This window comes from Uloborus diversus, chromosome 5 (genome assembly GCF_026930045.1).
Source record: "Uloborus diversus isolate 005 chromosome 5, Udiv.v.3.1, whole genome shotgun sequence".
NCBI classification, from domain to species: Eukaryota; Metazoa; Arthropoda; class Arachnida; order Araneae; family Uloboridae; genus Uloborus; species Uloborus diversus.
The window spans coordinates 117,962,458-117,986,628 of NC_072735.1; the positions used below are offsets into that span (position 1 = coordinate 117,962,458).

The 24,171-nt window shown below is 34.6% G+C and overlaps 1 protein-coding gene across 1 annotated transcript in view; it reads left to right on the forward strand.

Annotated features, from left to right (window-relative positions):
- The window catches only part of LOC129222759 (sodium/potassium-transporting ATPase subunit alpha-like), a 219,185-nt gene that overhangs the window by 164,470 nt on the left and 30,544 nt on the right, over positions 1 to 24,171 (forward strand). The window contains exons 9-14 of the mRNA XM_054857287.1: positions 1,216 to 1,414; positions 3,619 to 3,730; positions 6,322 to 6,454; positions 15,956 to 16,148; positions 19,627 to 19,802; positions 23,446 to 23,582. Coding sequence (XP_054713262.1) covers positions 1,216 to 1,414; positions 3,619 to 3,730; positions 6,322 to 6,454; positions 15,956 to 16,148; positions 19,627 to 19,802; positions 23,446 to 23,582 — 950 coding nt within the window. The remainder of the gene's footprint in view (positions 1 to 1,215; positions 1,415 to 3,618; positions 3,731 to 6,321; positions 6,455 to 15,955; positions 16,149 to 19,626; positions 19,803 to 23,445; positions 23,583 to 24,171) is intronic.

Consider the following 24,171-nt stretch of genomic DNA (forward strand, 5'->3'; position numbering starts at 1 on the left):
TCAGGGGTTGTTGTAACGAACGTCGACTATATTAACAGTTTTTGAGAACAAAAATAACTATTTCCCTCCATCCATGATGTAATTTCCGATATCGATAATTTTGAAGAGCAGGTTATTGACATTTTTTATCCTTTGTTTTCTTTTTGGATTTTTTTTTTCTGTTTTAAATTAAAAATTAAATATTTTTTCCTCACAGAGGTCAGTCTTTAAATCTAGCGACTTTTCTTGAGATTTCGGCAGACTTTAAGCCCTTATATCTCGAAAACGAAGAGACGAGGGCACACTATTTATGGGTAAAAAAATGTCTAAATATGCTCTTTCGAATGCGACCATTTTGAACTTTTTCCATGATTACTGAAATCGTGTGGTTCCTTGGTAAGATTTTGACAATTTACAAGGCGGTTCAAATACCTTCAAAGATAAATGTCACATAGATTGAGGTCTGGGGAACCGGAAGGCCACAGATCACGAGATTGGCGGCTGAAGAAATGTTATCTTGTAAAGTGATTTTTTAAGATTTCCTTAACCAGAAGATTAATGCCTGGAGAAGCTCCATCTGATGAAGTGATGAAATATCAACCAGTTGTAAATGTGTATTTCATTGAAAATGCGGTGTAAGTTTGAACTACTTTTTGTATTCGCTGAAATAAATTCTGATCCTTTCAGTTAGTCCTACACAAAATTTCGTTAATTGAGGGGATAACATGTGGAAGACTTTTTTTTTTCGACTGTCCAACTAAATTATTTTTGTAAATTAGATACAATTTACGATAGGCATAAAAAAGAAGCTGATAAAAACATACATTTAAAAGGTTTTCCTTTGGTCAGAATTCAATCCTCATGCCAGTAAATAGCCTTACTTTCTAACATAATCTTAAATTTGATCATTGGAAAAGATTAACTTCGAGCTAAGTTCCAAATCTTTTTTTTTTTTTAATTCGAAGTTAACTAATAAACAGTGTGTTTGAAGGAGTGCAAATCTTAGACTGTTACGGTCGTTTAATTTCTGATGATTTGGAAAAACTACATGTGAGTGTAAAGAAAAGAAATCGGTCCCTAAAAAATTAAAATTTACATTGAATAAAAAAGGGGGATAGGAGTGTTGTGCATGTAATTTCAACATTATATTTCATTTATCTTTCAACGGTGCATCCAGTTTTGATTGCGAATGTTTTTTATATATTGTCAATTAACATTAACTCGTCATATATTTAGGTATGTTTAACACTCACTGCCAAGCGAATGGCCCAGAAGAACTGTCTAGTAAAGAATTTGGAAGCTGTCGAAACCTTGGGCTCAACATCTACTATCTGCTCAGACAAGACCGGAACTTTGACCCAGAACCGAATGACAGTAGCCCACATGTGGTTCGACAACCAGATCATCGAAGCAGATACCACTGAAGATCAGTCAGGTGACAATATATTTTTTTAAAACCTACTTTTTGGTTGTTTATTACTGTTAATGTTAAAAAAAAGCATTAAAGAATTCCATTGAAGTTTGTTAACGATGTATATTGTTTTGGGACTGCTGAGATAGAGAGGAAGAGAGAATATGTTTTTGGTGTAGTTGACTGGCCGGATATCACAACACTGTACAGGCGTCCCTCGTATAACCTGGTACTACTTCTACAACACGGCTTCGATATTACACGGTACCAAATTTGCGTTTATTATAACACGGTTTCGATATTACATGGTACGAAACTTGAATTTAATGCTTCATGGTTTTGATATAACTCGAATGTTATATTTATAAAGATAGAATTTCATTTTGGTTAAATACATTCTATTAATGGTTGATAACTCTAATAAATTTTTACTTTGTTTTTATGAAACTTGGTTTCGATATAACACTGTACACATCCCTTGATTTACATTATTTCTAAGTCTCGTATAACACGGTTTCGACATAACACGATACATCTTCACTTGATTTTTCTCATGCACATACATAATTAATATTAAAGTAAGTAAAAATGTTATTTTTGAAAAAGTCTCGTATAACACGGTTTGATACTACACGGAACGAATTAACTGTGTTATACGAGGAACACACCTGTAATTGGATATTATCAAACAGATAAAGCTTGACAACGGATTGACGATGGATTAACTGAAAGCGGAAACGGAACACTTCATTTTGTAGTAGGTAAAACCGAAGAGATCGAACGAGCAGTATAAATTTAAATGCTTGCACGTTCTCGCTGAACCTACCTATTACAAACTGAAGTATTTTATTTCCGTTTCCAGTTCACCCGCCATCTCACCGCGCCACAGCTACCATTAGTTATTGTTGAAAAACATTTGGCATCGGACAGCGTTACGGAACTCAATTTTTATTCAACCATGTGAACCGGTGTGTGTTTACAGTTCTCATTTTAAAAATAATCCATTTTTCATCGCAAATGACAATACGACTTAAAAGCTAAAACTGCTTTTATTGCGAGAAAGCAAGTATAGCTCGAGTCTATTTCTTTTCTGAAGCTCGCTCATTCCAAAGTCATATATGAGGCTTCTTTACTCTTCTAATTCAGAAATTCAAGCAGAAAATAGTTTGTAGGGGGGGGGGCTTTAAAAAGCTTATCTGATAGAGGGGTCAGGGGGGACTTAAAAACACGATTATAAGCTACGTTTCTTGACGCAACATATGACTGAACACTGATGATTTTCTGCAGCTTGTCCATTTACAATAATCAAGGTCATTTCATGTTATAAATTTGTTCTATTGGGTAAAATACCAGAAACAAAGTGTTCGCTGTAATAGGTGAGACGATACAGAACGGTCATTAAAGTTGGGGTTTTTACCACTGGTCGTTATAATGGAGTGGTCTTTATGATGTGCGATAGTTATAACGAGTGTCGACTGTACTGGAATGCAGTGCGGCCAGTATCCCTTATTGTATGGTTCAGACGCCACACACTACAGGCCTTATAAAGGAGAATATAGTATTCATAAACACAGTACTCTATACAAACCTTACACTTAGTTTTGTACTAAGGTTACTAGTTTTGTACTTAGTTTTGTACTAAGGTTTGTACTATGGTTACTATATTTAAAGGGCAAAAACTATTTTAGTGAAATAATTTTTTTTTTTTGAATCATATATATTAAGCGCTTGACTGCTTTCTATCAATCATTACAAAAAAAAAAAGAACGAGGGATGCAGCTTCTATTCCGGGTGCGGTGATATAAGCTGGTTTACCCGATGTTGTTTCTTGTTTGTACAGTCCGTACTTTTTTGAACCAACTCAACCCCACTTATATTTGAGTACAACTCTAAAAATTATGCGTAATCGCGATACAATAGTGTTCTTTTTTCTCCTTTTCTATTTCTGCACAAAGGAGAACTTTCTACCTCGCAATTTCTACTATTTTTGCTTTAAAAAATCGTAATTATTTCTACAATTTTGAAGTTTAACGACAGTCACGGTTTGATGTCAGATCATTTGAAAGGGGGGTTTTTTGACCTTTTCAATACCAAAGATCGAAAATATAGTGATATACTTGCCGAATATTTACATATATGCTTCAGTTCCTTTTTTATCTCCTATTTATCATTTCTTTGTGTAATTCAAACATAATCTGAGTCATCAGAATTTTCTTTGTTTTTTTTAGGAATGCAGTACGATAAAACATCTATAGGTTGGAAAGCTTTATCTAGAGTATGTTGTCTTTGTAGTAGAGCAGATTTTAAAGCGGGACAAGAAAACATTCCAATCTTGAAGAGGTAAATCACCGTTATTTATTAAAATGGCTTCACTGAACAAATGTTCAACAAATACAGAGTGATTCGAAAAGAGTTGTAGGTTTTCATACGGCTACCGATTTGTGAATATTGGACAGACAGCTCTCTGGTGTAGCTCGAATGAAGTAGGAATTTCAAAGTTTCAAATGGCTTCCACTAAGTGTCACGTCATAAACTATAAACTATGTTTATGACGTGTTTATGATTGGCAGTCAAGGTAGAGTTGATTCAGCACCTTATGATTGGTTCCCTCACTCACCAGGCCTAACACGCTGTGATTTTTTTTCTTGTGGGGATATGTAAATTGTACTGTATTTGTCCTGCTAATCTGTGTTTGCATTGTTAATTTGCGATAACTTACCTGCTAATATTGACGAATTGAAAGAATCAGATCACTGCAGCAATTGCTTTTGCGGACATGCTGCAAAGTGCACAGCGGGAGTTCGCTTACAAGTGTCATATCCTTAGGGTGCCAGGCACATTGAATATTTTTGGAATGATTTAAGTAAGTAAAAAAAAGTTTCGTTTTTGTACTACTTTTACTTTTGAAAATACACGTTTGAAACCCTACCATTCTTTTTGAATCACACTGTACTTTACCGTCGCTGTTACAAATAATATATTCGTTGTTGTCTACTGCTATAGTATGGAGGTTAAGGTATGTTACATGCTATGTAAATATGACCTTTTTCATTTTATCATAATAGCATGAGAATATATTATTTGCAAGTGAAGCGAAAAGTGAAGCATCAAAGCTTCCTTTCAAAGCTCCAAATTTTTTCCGGTAGATGTTGAGAAATTTTGATTTTTTTTTTTTAATGCATCGTCTGAAATTAGCTACAAATAAAGTTTTCCTGCCTTATCAAATGCAGGGCTTTATTAACGCACGGTCCTGCAGATCCGTGGTCCTGGGCATCATAAAACAGGGTAAATTTCTACTTTTTATTCCATTTTTCTTTTTTTTTTTTTTTTTCGGAAACCGTTACTTTGAAAAATTACGTATTTTCTTGTGAAATGGCATAAAATTTCACCCCAGTTTTATTATTACTATTATTATTATTATTATTATTATAGTACTGAGGAAGAAGCAAACACCTTTAACATCCACAGCTGCTTCTCAGACCACTGTCATATCAAAACATAAAGAAATGACTATTTGACAACTAGCTTCGACATTTTCCAAAGATGTCGAGTGCGTTTATAAAAGTAAACAAAACATAGATATGACTCCTTATTAGGAAGTACCGTCATGCTAGATGAGTTAACCGTAATGTAATTTAAGCAATTTCGAATGTATTTTTTCGTTATACACCCAAACCTGTTTTTGGTGGATAGGGACCGAAAAAAAAAGCATAAAAAATCGTTCGTTTTAAAGATAACTTAGTGTATTTTAAAGATAACTTTGTCCGTTTTATAAATAATTTCTTCAATTGAGTCCCAATATGATTGAAATTTTCATACACCGCACAAAAAAAAAAAAAAAAAAACGCACAAAAACAGGTTTGGGTGTATATAACTTTTCAACAGCACACATCTTAACTGCCTCGCGAATGAAATATTTTTAATGCGTAACATATGAATTGCCCATGTCTTTAAAGGTACACTGAGAAAAATGAAGTTTTCAAAAATAAGTACATTCATGCTTTCAAATTTCCTTGAAACCCTTTGTTACAAACATGAGTACCCATGTTTTCAAATAGTTTGCTGAATTATTTCATATTCAAAAAGATATTCAGTTTTAAAATTATTACACATTCAAAAATGAGCACAAATACCTCAAAAATGAGCACACATGATGATTTGAGTACTTGATGAGTATTTGAATGTTTCAAATTTAGATACCACGTAGTCGGAGCCATTTTGACTCGCGATATGTTCAAATTTAAGTATTTTTTCGTCATTTTTGAAATTATTGTTTTTAGAGTGTATAAATGATGTTCTTGTTCCTATATTCCCACGCCGGGGGGGGGGGGGGATGTGTAGGAATCATAATTTTGTAAATGACTGCCTGAAGTCAGTTTACTCTGGTGCAATATTCTAACATCATTCTTCAAGTACTAATCAAATTCCGTCTTTTTTAGATGCGTTAGTTAGTCATTTCGAGTTATATTTTTATTGTTGTTTAATTTATCAATCTATGAAATGGTAATTTTTGAGCATGGAAAAAAAGTACATATTTTCTTGTGAAATAGCATAAAATTTCACCCCAGTTTTATTATTATTATTATTATTATTTCAGTATTGAGGAAGAAGCAAACACCTTTAACATCCACAGCTGCCTTTCAGAACACTGTCACATCACAACATAAAGAAATGACTATTTGACAACTAGCTTCGACATTTTCCAAAGATGTCGAGTGCTTTTATAAAAAAAAGTAAACAAAACATGGATATGACTCCATATTAGGAAGTACCGTCATGTTAGATGAGTTAACCTTAATGCAATTTAAGCAATTTTGAATGTGTTTTTCCGTTATACACCCAAACTTGTTTTTGTGCGGTGGATAGGGACCGCAAAAAAATGATTGATTCCATGCTCAAAAATTACATCTTCTGTAACTTGTTCTTTGCAGAGAATGTGCTGGGGATGCTTCTGAATCAGCTATCCTGAAATGCATGGAGTTAGCTGTTGGAAATGTAAATGGATATCGGAACAAAAACCCTAAAGTCTGTGAAATTCCATTTAATTCAACTAATAAATATCACGTAAGTCCTTTATCTTGTACAAGCGATAATTCTAACCATGCAGAGCAAATGAAATACCTTCCACGTGTTTTTAAAGGAAGCTTTATCGCTTAACTTTAGCTTATGAAGTGTCCAAAAATGCTCTGGATTCACACAGTAATGGAAGATAATGAAGTGAAATTGTAGTTTTTTGCTGCTGTACTGTATTATAAATAAAAAATTCGATTGGTACAGTATGCACGCATTCACGTTAAAATCAAAGCAAGACTTATAGGAAAATCACACAAGGTTGCAGAAGAATTACAAGCAAATTGTTGCCAATCCAATTGTTGGGTGATCTTCAATATCAAAGGACCTCAAGTTTTCGTTATGAGGTTTCAATTTAGAGCCCATTAAAGCCCTAGATCAAAGCTTAAAAAGCGACACGTTCGTCATCTTGGAACTACACTGGGTGGCCAAATTATTAGGGACACTTCTCAAAATCTCGTATTTTCTAGTTTAGGTCCGCCCACTTTTTGAAAATATAAACCATGAACCACATTTTTTTTTTATTCTGCATTGCTGCTGGTATGATTATTAATGTTTTTTTAGAAGTGGCAACACTACCAGTCTGCGTCATTTTACAAATATGTGAGGTTATTCCTGTTTTAGTCTCTAATGTGTAAAAACAGCTGTTGTCTTAAGGTTGTGTTAAGCATTCTAGAAATATTTTTCTGAAAGTTTTTGGTGTCTGCGAAATTAATACTTAAGTAACACTTATTAATAAAGCAATGTTGCTACAGTTTGCGAGTAACACTTATTAATAAAGCAATGTTGCTACAGTTTGCGATTAAATTACAATATTTGCTTTGTATTATTGCTTGATATTGTTAAAACTGTTTTTTTAAAGAATGGGCAAGGCTTCAGACGCGCCCTATAGAAACTATAGGGAAATAAAAGCATTACTACTCCCTTCCTTACATTTATAGAGAGCTATTTCAATTTTAACAGGTGTTTCCAAGTCTCAGTAGTTGCACACATCAAAAAACTCAAATGACCAAAACAAGTCACTGAAAGCAAATAGCGTAGGCAAAAAATGTGGTTGAAAACGCATCACTACTCTTTATACCGTTCGAGGACTCAGGGTTATGTGCTTTTCGGACATTTAATCCTTTCTACAAAACAGTCTTGATGGAATAGCTTCCCCAAGTGGCGTTCGACCCCTCCTGTGGGAGCCCAGGTAAAATAAACTTTTGTCAACCAAAATGCTAAATGCTGAGTCGTCAGAGACATACCTATAAAACATTAAACTAATCAAAATAATAACATTGTTTGTTAATAGCACTACTTACAAATAGTACTTACAAGATTCTAGTCCTCAACAGTCATTTTTTGGGTTATTTTGCCCACTGAAGACGCTTTTTCTTAGCCTCGGTGCGGCGTGGTTTTTTGACGACCGGCGACCTATTAGTCTCTCTTCAACCAATCGTCTCCAGACAGTCCTGGTGGAAACTTCAATGCCCTATTTATTCATCATCATCGTAGTGAGACCGGCTACACTCCATTTGCGATTTTTGAGGTCAATATCACTGATTCGGTGGCCGCTACCAGCATTGGTGATATGTTTTCAGCCCCATTTTCCGAAGCGATCAGCTTCCAGTGACATATTCTGGTGAGTTTGATTTTTGATATGTCCAGCTATTGACTTAGAAACACCAGTTGTACTTGCAATAACCCTCTGAGTATGTGTGGAAGGGAGTATTTCCCTACATTTTCTAGGGGACATGTTTGAAGTCGTGCCCATTCATAAAATATCTGTTTTGACAATATCACGTGAAAAAGGCATTCAAATGAAACCAGGTCACTAGTGTAAAGTAACGGCACCGATTTTATTAACTCAAAAATATTCGCCAAAACTGTTGGCACATTTATCCCATTGCGACTCTAGGCGGTCAATTCCATCTTTGAAGAAGCTAGTTGATTGCTATCGGATTCAGGACTGAACCCAGTCACACACTTCGTCGTCCATTGCGATATCCGGTGTGTCGTCTGCGAATAGCTTGTTTTAGAGGTCCAAAAACGTGAAAGTCACACAATAAAAGGTCTGCACGGTGAAAGGGTGCACGGTGAATGTTCCAGCTACAGTGTTTCCCACCGAAACTACTGCAATGTCGTCTTCACCGTATTGGTCGTATGTGGAAGCCTTTGGGCAACATGCCTGGCCGTTTTGACTTAATGGCTCGTCTAAGGCTCTGTAACGCTCAATAACGCTGGGCATTGATGGTGGTTCCCTGTTTCAGGAACTCGACAAGCAGTGGGCCCAGGGAGTGAGCCCCCTCCCCCTGAGTGGGCCCTATTGGTCAAAAAAGGACATGTTTCGTAGTGGACGATAACTTGTGTGACCACCTTCACTTCGGCGTTAAACCACACTGTCACTGTACAACATGAAACGTCAGGGGTGCCCACGGGGGGGGGGTTAAATTTGAAATTGAAATTTTTGGAGAAAAGAAAAATATTTAAATTTATACAACAAGAATTAGTAAGATGCATGAATAATACTTTTTTGACGCACTCCTTCCATTATTTTGTAGTAGTGTCTCTTTTCTAACTAAGATCATCCCAGAGACGGGAAGGGTCTGAGTGTTGCAAAAAGGGATCAGACGGTTTAATTTCATTTTAATTTATCATGAATTTTTCTGGAACTAGCACAGTTTTCGATTAATACGTGTAACAGAGATGAAAAAGAGGGAGTCAAAAATGGATATAATAAACTATTTTTAAATCTCCCTTCTTTTTTTTTTTTTTTAAGGAATTTTGACCCTAATGCTCCAGCCTTTCACATTAAGAACGGGGGAAATCAACAAGAACTAGTTTTAAAGTTTTAAAATAACATATTTTTTAGCCCTTGACTGGCCAATATTAATATACTTTATTTACAGACCAACTTGAGTTGATTTTTCCTTTCATTTTACTCCCATGTTTTGTATCAAGTTTAAAATGACAGTTTTTTTGAACTTGCATTAGATGATTTTGACTAACCTTTCCAAAATGTTGGACCCCAATGATGGTTGACCATTTCAAGAAAATATCAATCTCCGTGCATCTGTTTTTTGCAGGGCTGCCGAGAGCCAAGGCACCCCTTGTCAGATTGGTAGTCCCTCCCCCCTCCACCTCGAAAACTTGGTAAATTTATATTACTCCGATTTCGAGCCTGGAACCCTCAAGGGGTGGGCCTCTAGTTTCGGACTTGGCTGATATGGCTTCTCTTCGGCTCTCTCTGTGGGACCAATTTTTGGTGGGGTGGTTAATGGTTATACGTATTTAGGAGCAGGGACCGATTTACATACTTGGGTGCCCCGGGGCACTGACAAATATGGTGCCCCCCTACACAAAAAAATATGAATGTAAGTGTTGGATATTATTTTGATAGAGAGAAAACTTTAAAATATTGATTTCATACGAAAAAAATTAATAATTAAGACGTTTTGCAAATAAATTATTTAGCATAAATCTAAAATGAATTTATGGTTTTCATGTTAGAAATTTTTTTACAGTCGCAGATGGGAAAACTATGATACAAATGGTAAAGGTAAATCAAAATGTGCTTTCTGCGCATCAATGATTCTTTATATATATTCTCCTATTCTCCTTTGTTTTCTTGTAGTAAATTCATCTATAATGTCCTCATAATCAAGTTTTGCAGTCAAACTCCCTTCTATTGATTATACCGCTAATGAGAATAATCTACTATCAGAAATGAGAGTACGCAAAAGGACACTTAATTCTCTTCAATAGCGAAAATGATCCTTCTCCACTACAATTGGGGATTGGCAAAGTCAAAAACGGTTTCAGGGCTGTATCTACATTGGCAAAAGTATCCATTATACCAAGTTCATGGATTTTTTAAAACTTTTCGGTGATTGAACGTTTTCAATGATTGAATTAATATGAATAAATTCCTCCAAATTACTGGAAGTAAGATTTTTGAAGATTTTTTCACTTTCTCGAATATTTTGCTTGTCGCATTCAAACAAGCAAGAAAATTTCTTTAATATGCCATCATAGGCTGACATTCTGAATTTTAGAGAAAAGCATGAGATCACTAATCACAACAAAATAATTTTAGCTCACTTCGTTTTTTCACCTGCATTTGCAGATGATGCTTGTGTTTGAAAAGAGCTTCCAGTTTACCCCGGTTAGTTGATTGACGACGTGATGATGACGTCAATGGTTAGTGCGGTGATGCCTGTAATATGCTTTCATTTAATTAAAAAATTGTCAAATGACAAAAATATTTTTTCCCTTTAGTTGGAGGAACCGAACACTGGTCCCTAAAAAAAGAAAAAAAAATGATGACATAAATTTGGCGCCCCCTTTCCTTTGGTGCCCCCCGGCCCAGGCCCCGAATGCCCTGCCGTAAATCAGTCCCTGTTTAGGACTTCAATTTTAAAAACCTTTCAGAAAAACGCCCCTTCCCCATCATTAAAAGCCGTCTTAAATTCTGTTTTTAGAGCTTCGATTTCAAAAAAACATTCCGCGGGAGAGCCGTGAATTCCTTTCTTCGATAACGTTAAGGAAATTCATCAACAGTTGAGCTTCTATAATTTAATTTCAAAAAATTGCCTGTAAAGGTCTCCCTGAAATTCTCATCCAATAAACATTATCAAAGATCGTCTAAAACTGCCCAAAAAGATACAAGTTCAAAAAATCCCCCCCCCCGATGAAGTGCTCCCCCACCCCACCCCCTTGCATTCTTAGCAAACATAATTAAAAATAGTTTTAAGTTTTGTTTTTGGGGCCTTAATTGTGAAGCATATCCGTGGGGGATCTTCTGAGAACTCGCCCTTCCAACATCATCGAAGATCGGCTAAAATTATGTTTTTATAGCTTCAATTTTGAAAAACTGCCTTCCCCTAACGTTACCAAAAATGGACTACAATCGCGTTTCTAGCACTTAAATTTTGAAAAATACCCCCGTCCTCCCCCTAGCGTAATCGAAGACAATCTATAATTGCGTTTTTGGAGTTCTGATTTCGAAAAATTGCTGCTGGAGGGCTACGTAACCTCTCCTCTGCCTAACATTAAAGATGGTCTAAAACTGCGTTTTTAGAACTGCACTTTCAAGAAAGTTTCAGGAAAGAGCCTCTGAACTCCCTTCTCCATCCCATTACCAAACATCATCTAAATCTTCTATCGGAGTTTTGATCTCTAAAAATTGCTGAATAGACCACCAAACCTCTCCTCCCGAACATTACTGAAGATCGTCAAAAATTGCGCGTTCTAGAACAACAATTTCAATAAAGTTCCATTTGAGAGTGTCTGAAAATTGCTACCCCCTTCCCCCCCCCATCCTAAAATAATCGAAGGTCGGCTAAAATTGCGTATTTGAAGCTTCAATTTTGAAAAACTGACTGCCACCTCATACTATCAAAAACGGCCTACAATCGCGTTTTTAACGCTTTAATTTGAAAAAACTTCCAAGAAGAACCCCCGAACCCCCCTTTACCTAACATAAACGAAGACAATCCGCAATTGCGTTTTTGTAGGTCTCAATTGCGAAGAATTGACGCGGGAGGGTCAGCAAGCTTCTCCTCTCCCTAGCATTACCTAACAGCGTTTTTAATACGACGATTTCGAAAGTTCCGGAGGAGAGCCCCCTAGCCCCTCCCCCTTCGCTCCCCTCACGCTAACTGTACCTAACATCGTCTAACACTGCGTTTTTGGAGTTTCAATTTTGAAAAATTGCCGCGCTACGGACACCAAACTTCTCCTCTCCCTAACTTTAACGAATATCGTCTAAATCTGCAATTTCGAAAATTTTCCGTGGGACTAACCGTAAGAATCTTTAGTTCTGAGTCCATTTTCTACTTACGACAGGGGTCGTATTGCTTAGATCTAGAAATGACTCCGTCCTAAATCAAAAGCTGAATCCTTTCTGTATTTTAAAATATATTAGGGAAAAAAGGTGGGAGGGGGCTAGCTAAATCTCATACCCCTGCCCCCTTAATATTTTGACCTCGCGACGGCCCTGAAAACTTTAATGTTATCATCATTTTAACTTGGATGTATACCATAAATTTCAAATTCATATAGACATATAGTAAATAGATCTAATCTGGTAGCCGCAACGCTGAAATTTGAAGTTCTGAGCAAACGCCAAAACTTATTTTAGTGTTAGCAGCAGTTATTCACAAGATCCTAAATCTTTATACATAAACGGCTACTTCTGTATGTATATATGTCCGGAGTAATCTTCAAAACTACTGGACCGATTTTAACCATTTTTTTCACCATAGATAGCTACATTATCTGGGAGCAACTTAGGCTATAATTTATTCCTAAAAACTTAGTTTGAAAACGTTATGATGGAAAACAGTAAATGTCATGTAATTTCCCCATTAAATGATTAAATATAAAACCCAGTGTTACGAAAATTCGTTGCCTTACAACAGCAATATTAAAAGTAATCATAATGAAAATTATAAATCAAGGCTTCTCCGGAGCAAACATGAGTTGAAAGTCATTTAAACATTTGGAAACTCTACTTTTTGCACTTAGGGAAACATAGTAGAGAGCTTTTTTTTTCTTTGTGTGTGTGTGTACTATTTAATTAAATAAAGCGCACGGTTTTTTTAGTGATCTTTGTTTTGTTAGTTAATAATTTGGAAATTCTTCAAATTTTTATATGCTTCAATTCGTGTTTTCGTTTCTAAATGAATACTCGTTCGTTCTTTATACTTATTGCAATTTTACTTTTATGAGTAAGGAAGAAACTCGATTTTTAATCACGTCAAAACGGTGTGTTTTGAGTTTTTTCAATTAAAACAGAAAACGAAAGAAAGTAGCGATTGTTTCTCACAATTATTACTGACCCAGGCAATGCCGGGTATTTTTACTAGTTTATTATATATATAAAAAAAACTATTATATTACTTGTGCTGTCGCAAATATAAGTAGTTCGTTTTCGAATTTCTGTAACTTGATTTATCTCAAGAAACCTTACTTCGTGATTTTTTTTTTAAATTTTTAAAAATATTTTTTTGATGATTCATAAAATGAATGCGAATGATAAGAATTTGACTGGAACTTTGTGACTGCCAAAAGTGTTAAGTTTAACCTAATTTAAAAGCAAGAGAGTTAGGAAAATTTTTGGGGGGGATTTTGCGCCATTGAGCTTGGGGGGATGGGCACCCCTGTGAAACGTTGCACCATGCGTCAGTCTCTCTACCAATACATAGTGTCTCCATGCATGCAGTTACGTGGCATCGTCTAACGTCTAATGTGAAGTTAGACGCACTGACCTGGTTTCATTTGAATGAACCTAATAATAAGGAATTTATAATCTAATATAAAACATCAACCACAAACTGCAGAAAAAAAAAACTTTATTACTAAGTATTACTTGCATATTGACCATGGCAGACACCAAAACTGACCTAAAACAGGAATAACCTCACATACTATTTGTAAAATGACGCAGACTGATAGTGTTGAAACTTCTAAAAATCAATGAAATGATACCAGCAGCAATGCAGAATTTAAATAAAATAAAGAATTGGTGCGTGGTTTACTTCTTCAAAAAGTGAGTACACACTTGAAAATACGAGAATTTGAGAAGTGTCCCTAATAATTTGCCCACCCACTGTAAATTCCGCTTTCTTCCTATGTCTGCTATAATGAAGTAGCGTGTTTTTGCTTCTTGACTGTGGCGCTTCTTATTTGTGGATTAACGTAGAGTTAATAGGAAACCGCAGTCAATAAGCAAAAACGCTACTTCACCATAGCAGCCATAGGAAGAAAGCATCGTTTAGCCTCAAGATGGCGGACGTGTCGCTACTTATTCTACGATTTGGGGCTTTAGGGCCCATCAGAAAAAGTTTTATTTGTATGTCATCCCTAATATATTGAGTCATATTTGTCAGCTCTAAGGGCCTGTTAACGTAATGCGTTTGCGTCCCATTTGCGTCATCGATGGCTAGAACCAACGCGCGTTAGTAATATATCAAGCTATCTATGAGATATTCACATTCTGACGTACGTTAATTTCAAATGAGTGTCCTGAAGGAAATAAAAATATAATAGAAATAAAACTAACGTATGAAAGATTAACCAACTACAGTTTTTACTTCAAAGTTATAAATGACCTGAACTACGCCACAGCACAAAGAAATGGAATACGTTGCTTTCAAATTTCATTCAACAATTTTCACAATTATCGTGTACGAAATGTAAGATAGTCTCAAAAGTTAAGTACAATTTTTCTTATCTCGAGCATACGGGTTTTCTCTGATCCAAGGATTTTTATACTCTTGTCTACCTCTTGTCAGCGGTGATAAGTTGGATACAGCGGCGAAAATGATGAAATTTTATTACTTACCACTTTTAAATCAAGCGATCGAAGAAATTATTGTATTAAAAGTATACAAACTTTTTTGCTCTTTGTAATTCCATTGATATTAAAAGACTACCCAATAATTCGTGAAAATTGCAACTCATTCTATTTAATACTTCCTTTACATCTTGTACATAAATGGAACCTGTCAGCAATACTGTTTGTTAACAAGAACTTCTGTTGAGCTCACAGGTGCTAAAATCCAATAAACAAAAGCATCATTTACCTAATAATAACGACTACTCAACTAAAACGTATCACTTTCTTAGCATTTAACAATGAAATCACGTAAGTTCCTCCTCCGTACGCGATTTAAAATATTTTTTGAAACTTGATTTCTTAAGCAAGGAAAAAAAAGAATCAGTCTTTTATGCTTCTAAATTTAACGGTTCTCAACAAGTTATCATATTATTTAAAAAATCCTTTTGACTTCATTTCATTGTTTCCGTCAATCGAATCTCAATTTCTACTGCTTCTTTTTTGTTTACTGATTTATTAGAAAACTGCCCTGGGCAGATAGATGGCAGTATCTGCAGAAATGCATTTTCGGCATATTTGACAAAACGAGTTTTGGACTCAATACCAACAATAGGGAAAAGTTAGAATTTAAGTTCTTTTTCGCGCTTTTTTATCAGCAGAAACCAAATAAGCAAGCTTATGTATTGTCCGTTTTTCACAAGAAGGCACTTGACTCCTCTTTCGTCACGTGATATCCGATGATTCTATTTCGCTGTTTTCGGCAGAAGGTATATTCGGATCTTAGCATTTTGTTGTAAAAACAGCAGTTTTTAAAATGTAAGAAGAACTAAAACGGCAACAGACAAGTGAAGCAAGTGATGTAAAGGACTCTAAGATTTTTTTGCACATTAAAATGCACGCCAAGTTAAAGTTGTCTGATTGTCTCATTTAGAAGCGCGTTGATATGTTTACCGATCACCCCCGCGTAAAATGGAACTCTGCGTTCGAGAAGGCGTGGCTAAGTGCCTTCTCTTGAAAAATGGACAATAGGGGGGGTAAAACAAAACAGTGACAAAAAGGCAAAAAAAAAATTGAAAATTTGCAGTTACTGTTCCTTTTCCTGCCCACGACAGAATACTACGGCACCAGCAACGTTTTCAAGTTTTGGTATCTTCTCTTCTCCTGGATCGTAGGTTACAATCCATGATATTGAAGAGAATAATGAACACGTCTACCTTTTATGTATGAAAGGAGCTCCTGAAAGAATCTTGGACAGGTGCGCGACCATCTATATCAACGGGGAAGAGAAGGTGATGGACGACGAGATGAAAGAGGCCTTCAACAACGCATATCTTGAGCTCGGAGGACTCGGGGAACGAGTCATAGGTAAGAAATTCACAACTTTATAAGTTTCTGAGTTCAAGAAGAAAGAAAGGACAGAAAAATCGATAAATTATCGTTTTACCCCGCAATATCCAGCAGGCCGCAAAATTCGGGGATCACCAGATTTTTAGTATCACTTGCCTGGTCCTTTCCGGCATGCCGGAAAAATCGAGGTTAGGAAAAATAATAATAAAGCAATAAAATATATACGTTTAGCTTAAAAAATAATATAAGTTCTATACATATCTTATTAGTATTACTAAACAGTTTAATTTTGTAAAAATATTAACTAACAATTGTCATTTTAGCAAAAAAAAAAAATTATTATTCAATAACGAATAATTTTATAAAATTTAAATTAAAACTAAGCAAACATTTAAGCAGTAAGTTACCGCCCCTAAGCCAGTGCTAAAGAATTTACCGCAGCTATTCAATGAATAAAAACTTAACTTACCGCTCAAAAAAGAACCAAAAATAATTTGTTTAAAAACATTATGAACGAATAGCAGTAACAATGGTTTGCTTTCTGATTGGAACCGAATGGGGTAATTTACTTCAGTTTTGTTCCAAAATAAACCTCGAATTGTCCGGCATGCCGGAAACTTCGAATTTCTTCGGCATGCTGGTTTTGGCATGTCGGATAATGCGGGGTAATACGGTAATAAAAAATCAGAGCTCGATCTTAAAAGAAATTGAGCCCGTTGATACAGTCCTTCACAAAACTTTAAACTACTTAACCCTTCAGATCTAGCTCTGTGAGTAAAACACTCACACCAAGAAGAAAAAAATCTTTTGCTTTATCTTTTTAATGAAATATTTTATTTAGATCGCAAGTATATTATATTTTGTATAAAATGCGTTGTTTAGAAAAAGTAGTAACTAGAATATTTTGGTAAAAATATTTTTTACATTTTTTTTTTCTTTGTCTTTTTTTGTGGGAAGCACAAAACACAGAAGTTGTGGAATCTGGCACACGGCCAAAGTAGGATGGCACGCGGAAAGATAGAATCAATCTTAATGAATCTAACGCGGGAGACGGAAAAATAGTGATGAGATTTCCATGCGCACGTTTTTTATGTGACTAAGTCCTTATTAATTTATTGCATGCTCTAAGTTGAAAATGAAGAGAAACAACAAAAAGAAAATGCTTTTATTCCGTCCGAAAATGTAAGAACAAAACGACGCTCAAAATTATGTAGTAAAAAAAAAAATTGTTGTGAGAATATAGATCGGAAATAGTTTATATTTTTGAAAAATATTGCTGAGGACAGACTGTCATTTTTACAAAACTGCGTCTTAAAAATTAAGAGACGAAAGTGTACATCTGTAACGAGCTGACACCCCTGTAAACTAATAGATGCACACATTTCCGCCTATAAACCGGCTAATATTTGCCTTTCCACTTCATCAGTGGTCACACAGTTCTGTTTTTCAAATATGCCTGTTAAGTAAATAAAAACTGAGTATAGCATTTGAAGGGGTCAGTGGAAAAATGAACGAAGTCCAATCTTCGAATAAAACGAAAATGAAAATTTACTTACTTATAAAACGACAATTTGAAAAGGGAGGAATTTTAAAAAGTAATTTTTGAAAAAATGGAAGACATTTACAAATATAAGATCAATTAAAAACAACATTTAAGCTAAAAAATGAATGAATAAAGCAAAAAATAAAGATTTCATCAAAAAGCGGATATCCGTCTTTCCAGTGGACCCTTCATTTGAAAATAAGTAAAATTGACCATAGAGAAATAGAATTTCAGGTTCTTAATAGAAGTTTGCACCGAATGAAGGGTACCTTTTGTTACTGAACCTACAACTGACATGATTAAGAAAACATTATAAAATCAAACGAAAATCAAAGTTTAGGATTCTGTGATTAGGTTCACATTATTTTAAAAGCTAAAAACAAAAAGTTTAACTACACATTTTAATTTTCAAAAAAAAAAAATCTGGAAACGGTTTCTTCGCCTATGTTGGAAGCATGTACTGAAAAATACATAATCAACCCATATTAAAAAATACTGTCATGTAGGGGGATTTTACCTTACATTTCACACTCCAAACCAAACCCTGTGACACAACAGCCCGTAAAAGTCAAGGCCAACTGTGCCCTACTCAGTTTTAGGGGCTCTCAAGGAGGATAGAAGAATCTATCCTCCTTGGGGGCACTGGGGTGCGAGGCATTTATTCTCCTGCAGGTATTTCACACTCCACTTACATTAAAAGAAAAAAAAAAGCCCACACATTTTAAAAGGAACGCGAGACTCGTGAAAATTTCAGCTGTTGCCACAACTTATAGAAATTGCACAATTTAAAAAACAAAAACATGGAGTTACATTTTTTGCCCTTTGAATAATTTCACAGATTTTACACATTAATGAAACTTACACAAAGTGGATTAAACATACTACAGAATGAACCCATTTATTTTTCCTTCTTTCTTTATTTTATTCTCGCTACACCAAACAAATGCTCAAAGATGCGATCATGCGACAGTAATGTTTCAGCTTTAAACAAAACCCGAATCTTGTTTCACCGGCACCCGAATTGCAACCCGAACAGAACCTCAATTCGGATATCGGCTCTAACGAAGTGGTGCATTTTCTACATAGTTTTAACTGTGACTCCACTTCTGTTTCAAGTATTCGGTTAACAGGAAAATTAAAGAAATTTAGACAGAGGAAAAAGTCTCTCTTACAGTCAAAACCTTTTTTTTTTTTTGAAATCATAGAAGCTTTTGAGAAATTTTATTCTAGGAGCCTCTGCTTCACTGAGAAGGGATGGTTAGAGATTGTAGCTGAAATTCTAAGAACAGTTCATAGAGCAAGATAACTTGTTGTTGATTCTACCGGAAACATTTTTTAAGAAGCATTTTTATATTGTTATTTATCTTTTCAGTTAACTGAACATACCCCCAATTTACAAGAAATTAATAATGTTTTTCGGAACTAACAAAAATTACTATATAAAATTTTAGTTTTACTCAAGTTGAAGGAAATGCATATATAACGGAAAAATGATTTTTGTTTTTTTACAAAATGAACGTTAAAGTTTATTGCAACATTGTCTCGTAAATCGCAAACTACTTTACCACGCAAAATTTTTTATTCGTTACATCATTTGCTTTGATTATCATGCCTCTCATAGTCAGGCTGTGGTAAAAAGCAAGACGACGGAGTCGGAGGGAAAATAACCGACTCCAACTCTTGGAACTTTAAACCTTTATTCTTGACTGCGACTCCGCAGCCCTGGTAAAAAGGTTTTTGGCCTTGGACAAGCTCATATTTGTTTTGGTTGCAAAAATGAGAATCTCGTAGATTGATACAATGCCAATAATCGTTATCGATAACTCCGCCTCCATATTTTAACAAAGGAAATTGTGTAAGCCTCAACCGATCTCAGATCTTTTTACCAAAGCCTGACTATATACACAGCTAGATTTTCTACCTAGTGTTATTTAATGCACGCATTTTTTCCAGGTTTCTGTGATTATATCCTACCTGCGGATAAATATCCGCCAGGCTATCCCTTCGATGCTGACGAGCAAAACTTCCCCTTATCCGGCTTGAGGTTCTTGGGTCTAGTGTCCATGATTGATCCACCTCGTGCTGCGGTGCCGGATGCCGTTGCCAAATGCAGAAGTGCTGGAATCAAGGTACAGATTCCGATTCAATCTTTTTTTTTTCTTTTTGTGAAATACCCCAAGAGTTTACATTTCTTCTAACAGTCATGATGATGTTACTTTCGTTTTCTTAATCAAATGCTTTGATATAAACTAAAATGCCGTGTACTCTGCCATTGATTCAGTTGACTATTGATTATTGTTCCACATTTTTGTGTTATTCGCTTTAGATTGAAGTTCTTTAAACAAAGGTGTGATTAACCAATGGTCTAAACTTCTTCCGACTTTCGTAAAAATGGCACTTTTTGTTTCATTAAATTACTTTTGTGTAAACTAAAACGAAGTGAATCCTCTAATGCTTTAATTGAATATTATTCCTCATTTTTTACTGTTTCCGGACGAAGGTTTTTCGAACTAAGGTGAAATAAACCAATGCTCTAAATTTCCTCTGACCGTCATGAAATAGTACTTTTAAAAAAATCAAATAGCTATTGAATGAGTTAAAACGCAATGACTTATTCAGTTGACTTTTGATTATTATTCATTATTTTTCTTATTGTTTTGAGACAAAAGATTTTATTCATAGTGAATAAGTTCAATGTCTTCTCATGAAGCACGTTAAGCTTAATTATACTTTTTTTTTTCGTTATATAGTATTGAACTTCAATTCATAGGTTTGTTTAATGCAAATTTCAAATAATACAAGAATGCTAGTTACTATTTATGTAATTTCAATAACCTCTTAACCAGCACTTACTAACAAATGAGAAAATGAGATTTAAATTTTGTGTAATTATGCCTAATACTATTGTACTGAAAAACGGCAACAGATAGTAAGCCATGAGTAGCCAATATTAGTAACATAAAATGTCTAAATGGCACTACAGTCAAGTGCCCATACTTGGGACAGTTTTGAACTTTTAACTTTAGTAGCAGATTAATCATATGTTTTCCATTCGAACTAAATATCCCATTTTTAAGATGTGCCTTAGTACTGCATCTCAAGACAAAGAATAGTTGCCTAGATACGAGTATCTCCCTTTAACAATAAAGCAAAAAAATGTTCACTGTCCCAAGTTCGTTGTCCTACCCCCTAACTTGGGACACTTACTATTTTGATCTTTCTTTCATGTATTCAGCATTAGATATTAGTTGGGGTCACCAACTATCACTTTCAAGAAGTTTATTTTACAACTCAATAAAGAAAAAAATATCATTAAATAGAAATAATATAATCTTTCAAACTTTCAATCATTTCAAAATGTACACTTGCACCTGAAAACATTGAATATCTCCCCAGCCTTCTTAATTCTTTTGAATGTAATACAGGGTGCCCGAAAAGTCCTTGGCACATTTAAAAAATTCACAGAAAACCAACAAATTGTCGTATGAATTTGCGGTTTGCACCATAATACTTCACAGGTTCAAGAGTTTTTATGACATCGAAAAAAAAAAATGAAAAGGGGGAAAAAAAGAAGAAAAAAGGCATTTCGCAGCCAGGGCGTCAGTATATGCTATGCTTGTAATTCTTCGTTTAGTAACTTTCATTCCTTTTTGCGTTTTCCCATGTTAACAAAAACGATTTAAAAGTAACTTTTAAATCGTTTTAAACGATTAACGATTAAAATCGTTATCATATTTTTTTTTCGATGTCATAAAAACTCTTGAACCTTTGAAGTATTACGGTGCAAACCGCAAATTCCTACAATTTTTTGGTTTTCTATGACTTTTTTAAATGTGTCAAGGACTTTTCGAACACCCTGTATTTCTGCGTTCCCCTCTTATTTAGAAGCATAAAAGTGAACCCAAATTGGTGAATTCAAATAACTATTAACACAGTTTATTTTTAGCTCTCCATGTTCCTTATTTCACATCTTTTCTCATTAATTTTCATTCCTTCATAATACGTGAAATTCACACCAAATAAATTAGCCTCATCTATACTTTGAGACTCACTTTCATTAGTAGAACTAATAAATGCAATATTTTTGCGAAACGTCTTTTGCTCATCAATAGATTCAATTTTTTTTTAACAATGATGACTGTTCTTTCCTGTTATGATATGACACATTTATTGTCATCAAAATAGCCCTCAATTTACAAAATTTTGTATCTATACGTTTTTGTTAATACAATTATGCCCTTTATTTCCTCAAAATTCCTTATAGACACTTTTATGCCTGAGTATTCTAACCTGGATCAGTGTCCCAAGTTTGGAGCGTATTTACAACTTCTCAAATTTATGAATAAGAATAAGTTGGGTGGGAGTGAATTTGCCCAAATAAGACTCAGGTACATAGCCGAGATAAATTGTGAAACAAATTCATACTAATTCTGCTCAGTTAACGTAGCTAACCAATTATTTCCATACTTAAAAATCACATTTTTTTTTCGAAATTTTCAAAATTATAAAAATAACCCATAAAGCTGATGCATCAAAGTTTAACTCACATAGCCACAAAAGATAACTATTCATTTATTTTGTAACACCATTTATTTCTTACTGGTGAAATACCAACAGGTGTACCAGCCCTTAAACCTAAATCCGGCAAAATGTCCCAAGAGTTACTGTCCCAAGTATGGGCACTTGACTGTACTTCTTGTCAAGATGTTCACTTACTATTCTAACCTCTTTGGCAATTGTTTTCCTTGACTCAGATTTTCATTTACAATATGTGGTATATTTTTCCAAATCAGTTGATATAACAAGATCACATTGCCTAATACTTATACAGAAAAAAAGTTTCCTATAATAACAAAAACAAAACTTTTTCATCAAATTTCGATAGCTTTGAGTAATTTTCGGAACATACAAAACCTTTTAATTCACCGACTTTTTGCAGGATACAATCGTATGGATTTACTTTGTAAAAGCAGTATGCCTAACAATGCAGTTGGCTTGATATAATCACAACACAGAATAGTTAGAAACATCATAAATAAATGTCAAAATTGTAATTTTTTGCATAACGAGCTGATGTGTGCATCACATGACTTCCTTTTACTCCAATTTAATGTCATTTCCCTATTACTGGCAATTTTAATGTGATTCAGTATTTTAGTCTCTAAATATCACCAACAGTGGCAAAATAGAAATCAGATTTAAAAAAAAAAAAATTGCCAAATTTGTCCCCAAGTTGGCGACAAAACTTGGCGACCAAAATATTGGCGATATATCGCCAAATTATAATACCACTTGAGTTTACATCAAAATTAACAATGATTTCCCCCAAAAAAGGGGCAAAAGACCCTTTTAGAAACAACCGAATGCACCCAAAAGGGGAGGTGCACAACTAGATCCCACTAGAAGTCTACATACCAAATTTCAACTTTCTAGGACACACCGTTCTTTGGTTATGCGACATACATACGTACATACAGACGTCACGAGAAAACTCGTTGCAATTAACTCGGGAATCGTGAAAATGGTTATTTGTATACGTGTCTATACGTTCTTAGGCACTTATCCACGTGTGGTCGCGTGGAAAAAAAAAACTCAATATTCATTCGGGGGTGGGTAAAATGGAAATTAAGGTCGAATTTTGAGTGAAAACTTTTTCGCTTATACAAAACTTCCTTTTTTGTAAAAGGGAGTAAAAAATAATAGTGTAGTTTTAGATAAGTAATTGAGCAATATTCTTCTTATCTTAATACTAAAAAAATCAAATTATTTCAGGTAATCATGGTGACCGGAGATCATCCTATCACTGCCAAAGCCATCGCTAAAGCCGTAGGAATCATTTCAGAAGGAAATGAAACTGTAGATGATATTGCACAAAGGCTAAATATTCCCGTTGATGATGTTAATCCGAGGTAATAACGCACTTTCAGAGAATACCAATTCTTAACATATATTCAATTTTCTGTTATATTGAGCTACTTGAATCATTTTCCTTAATAATATAGTTAATGTTTTTTTTTCTCAATTAAACTCGTTGAGTGCTATAATTGAAGTCCAATGGACAGGAAAAGACAGCTCCACATTTAAAAAACTTTCATGAATCACCAAAAACCATTTTATTAAAAATGTGTGATTCGCAATCACTTTACAGTGAACCAAAGAAGGTCTTGGAAACATGTGCGTAATTCAAACCGCAAATGTAAGACCCACAAAGCTGGATTTTTTAATGATAGCACCCAGCTCAAAAGTAACCATTTTACGTTTAGGCTACAATATTTTTTTTTCCATGAACAATTTAATTAGGTGAGGAGAATTTAAATATATACAATGTAAAGTATCTCGAATTTACTGTACGGATATGACATTTGAATAGAAACATAATTAAAATCATATGACTATATTACACACAAGAAACAATTTTACATCTGAACAAATATAGATTTGATTAATATTAGAAGAAAAATGCTTTTCCCCAGTCTTTTTTTTTTTTTCTTTTTTTAT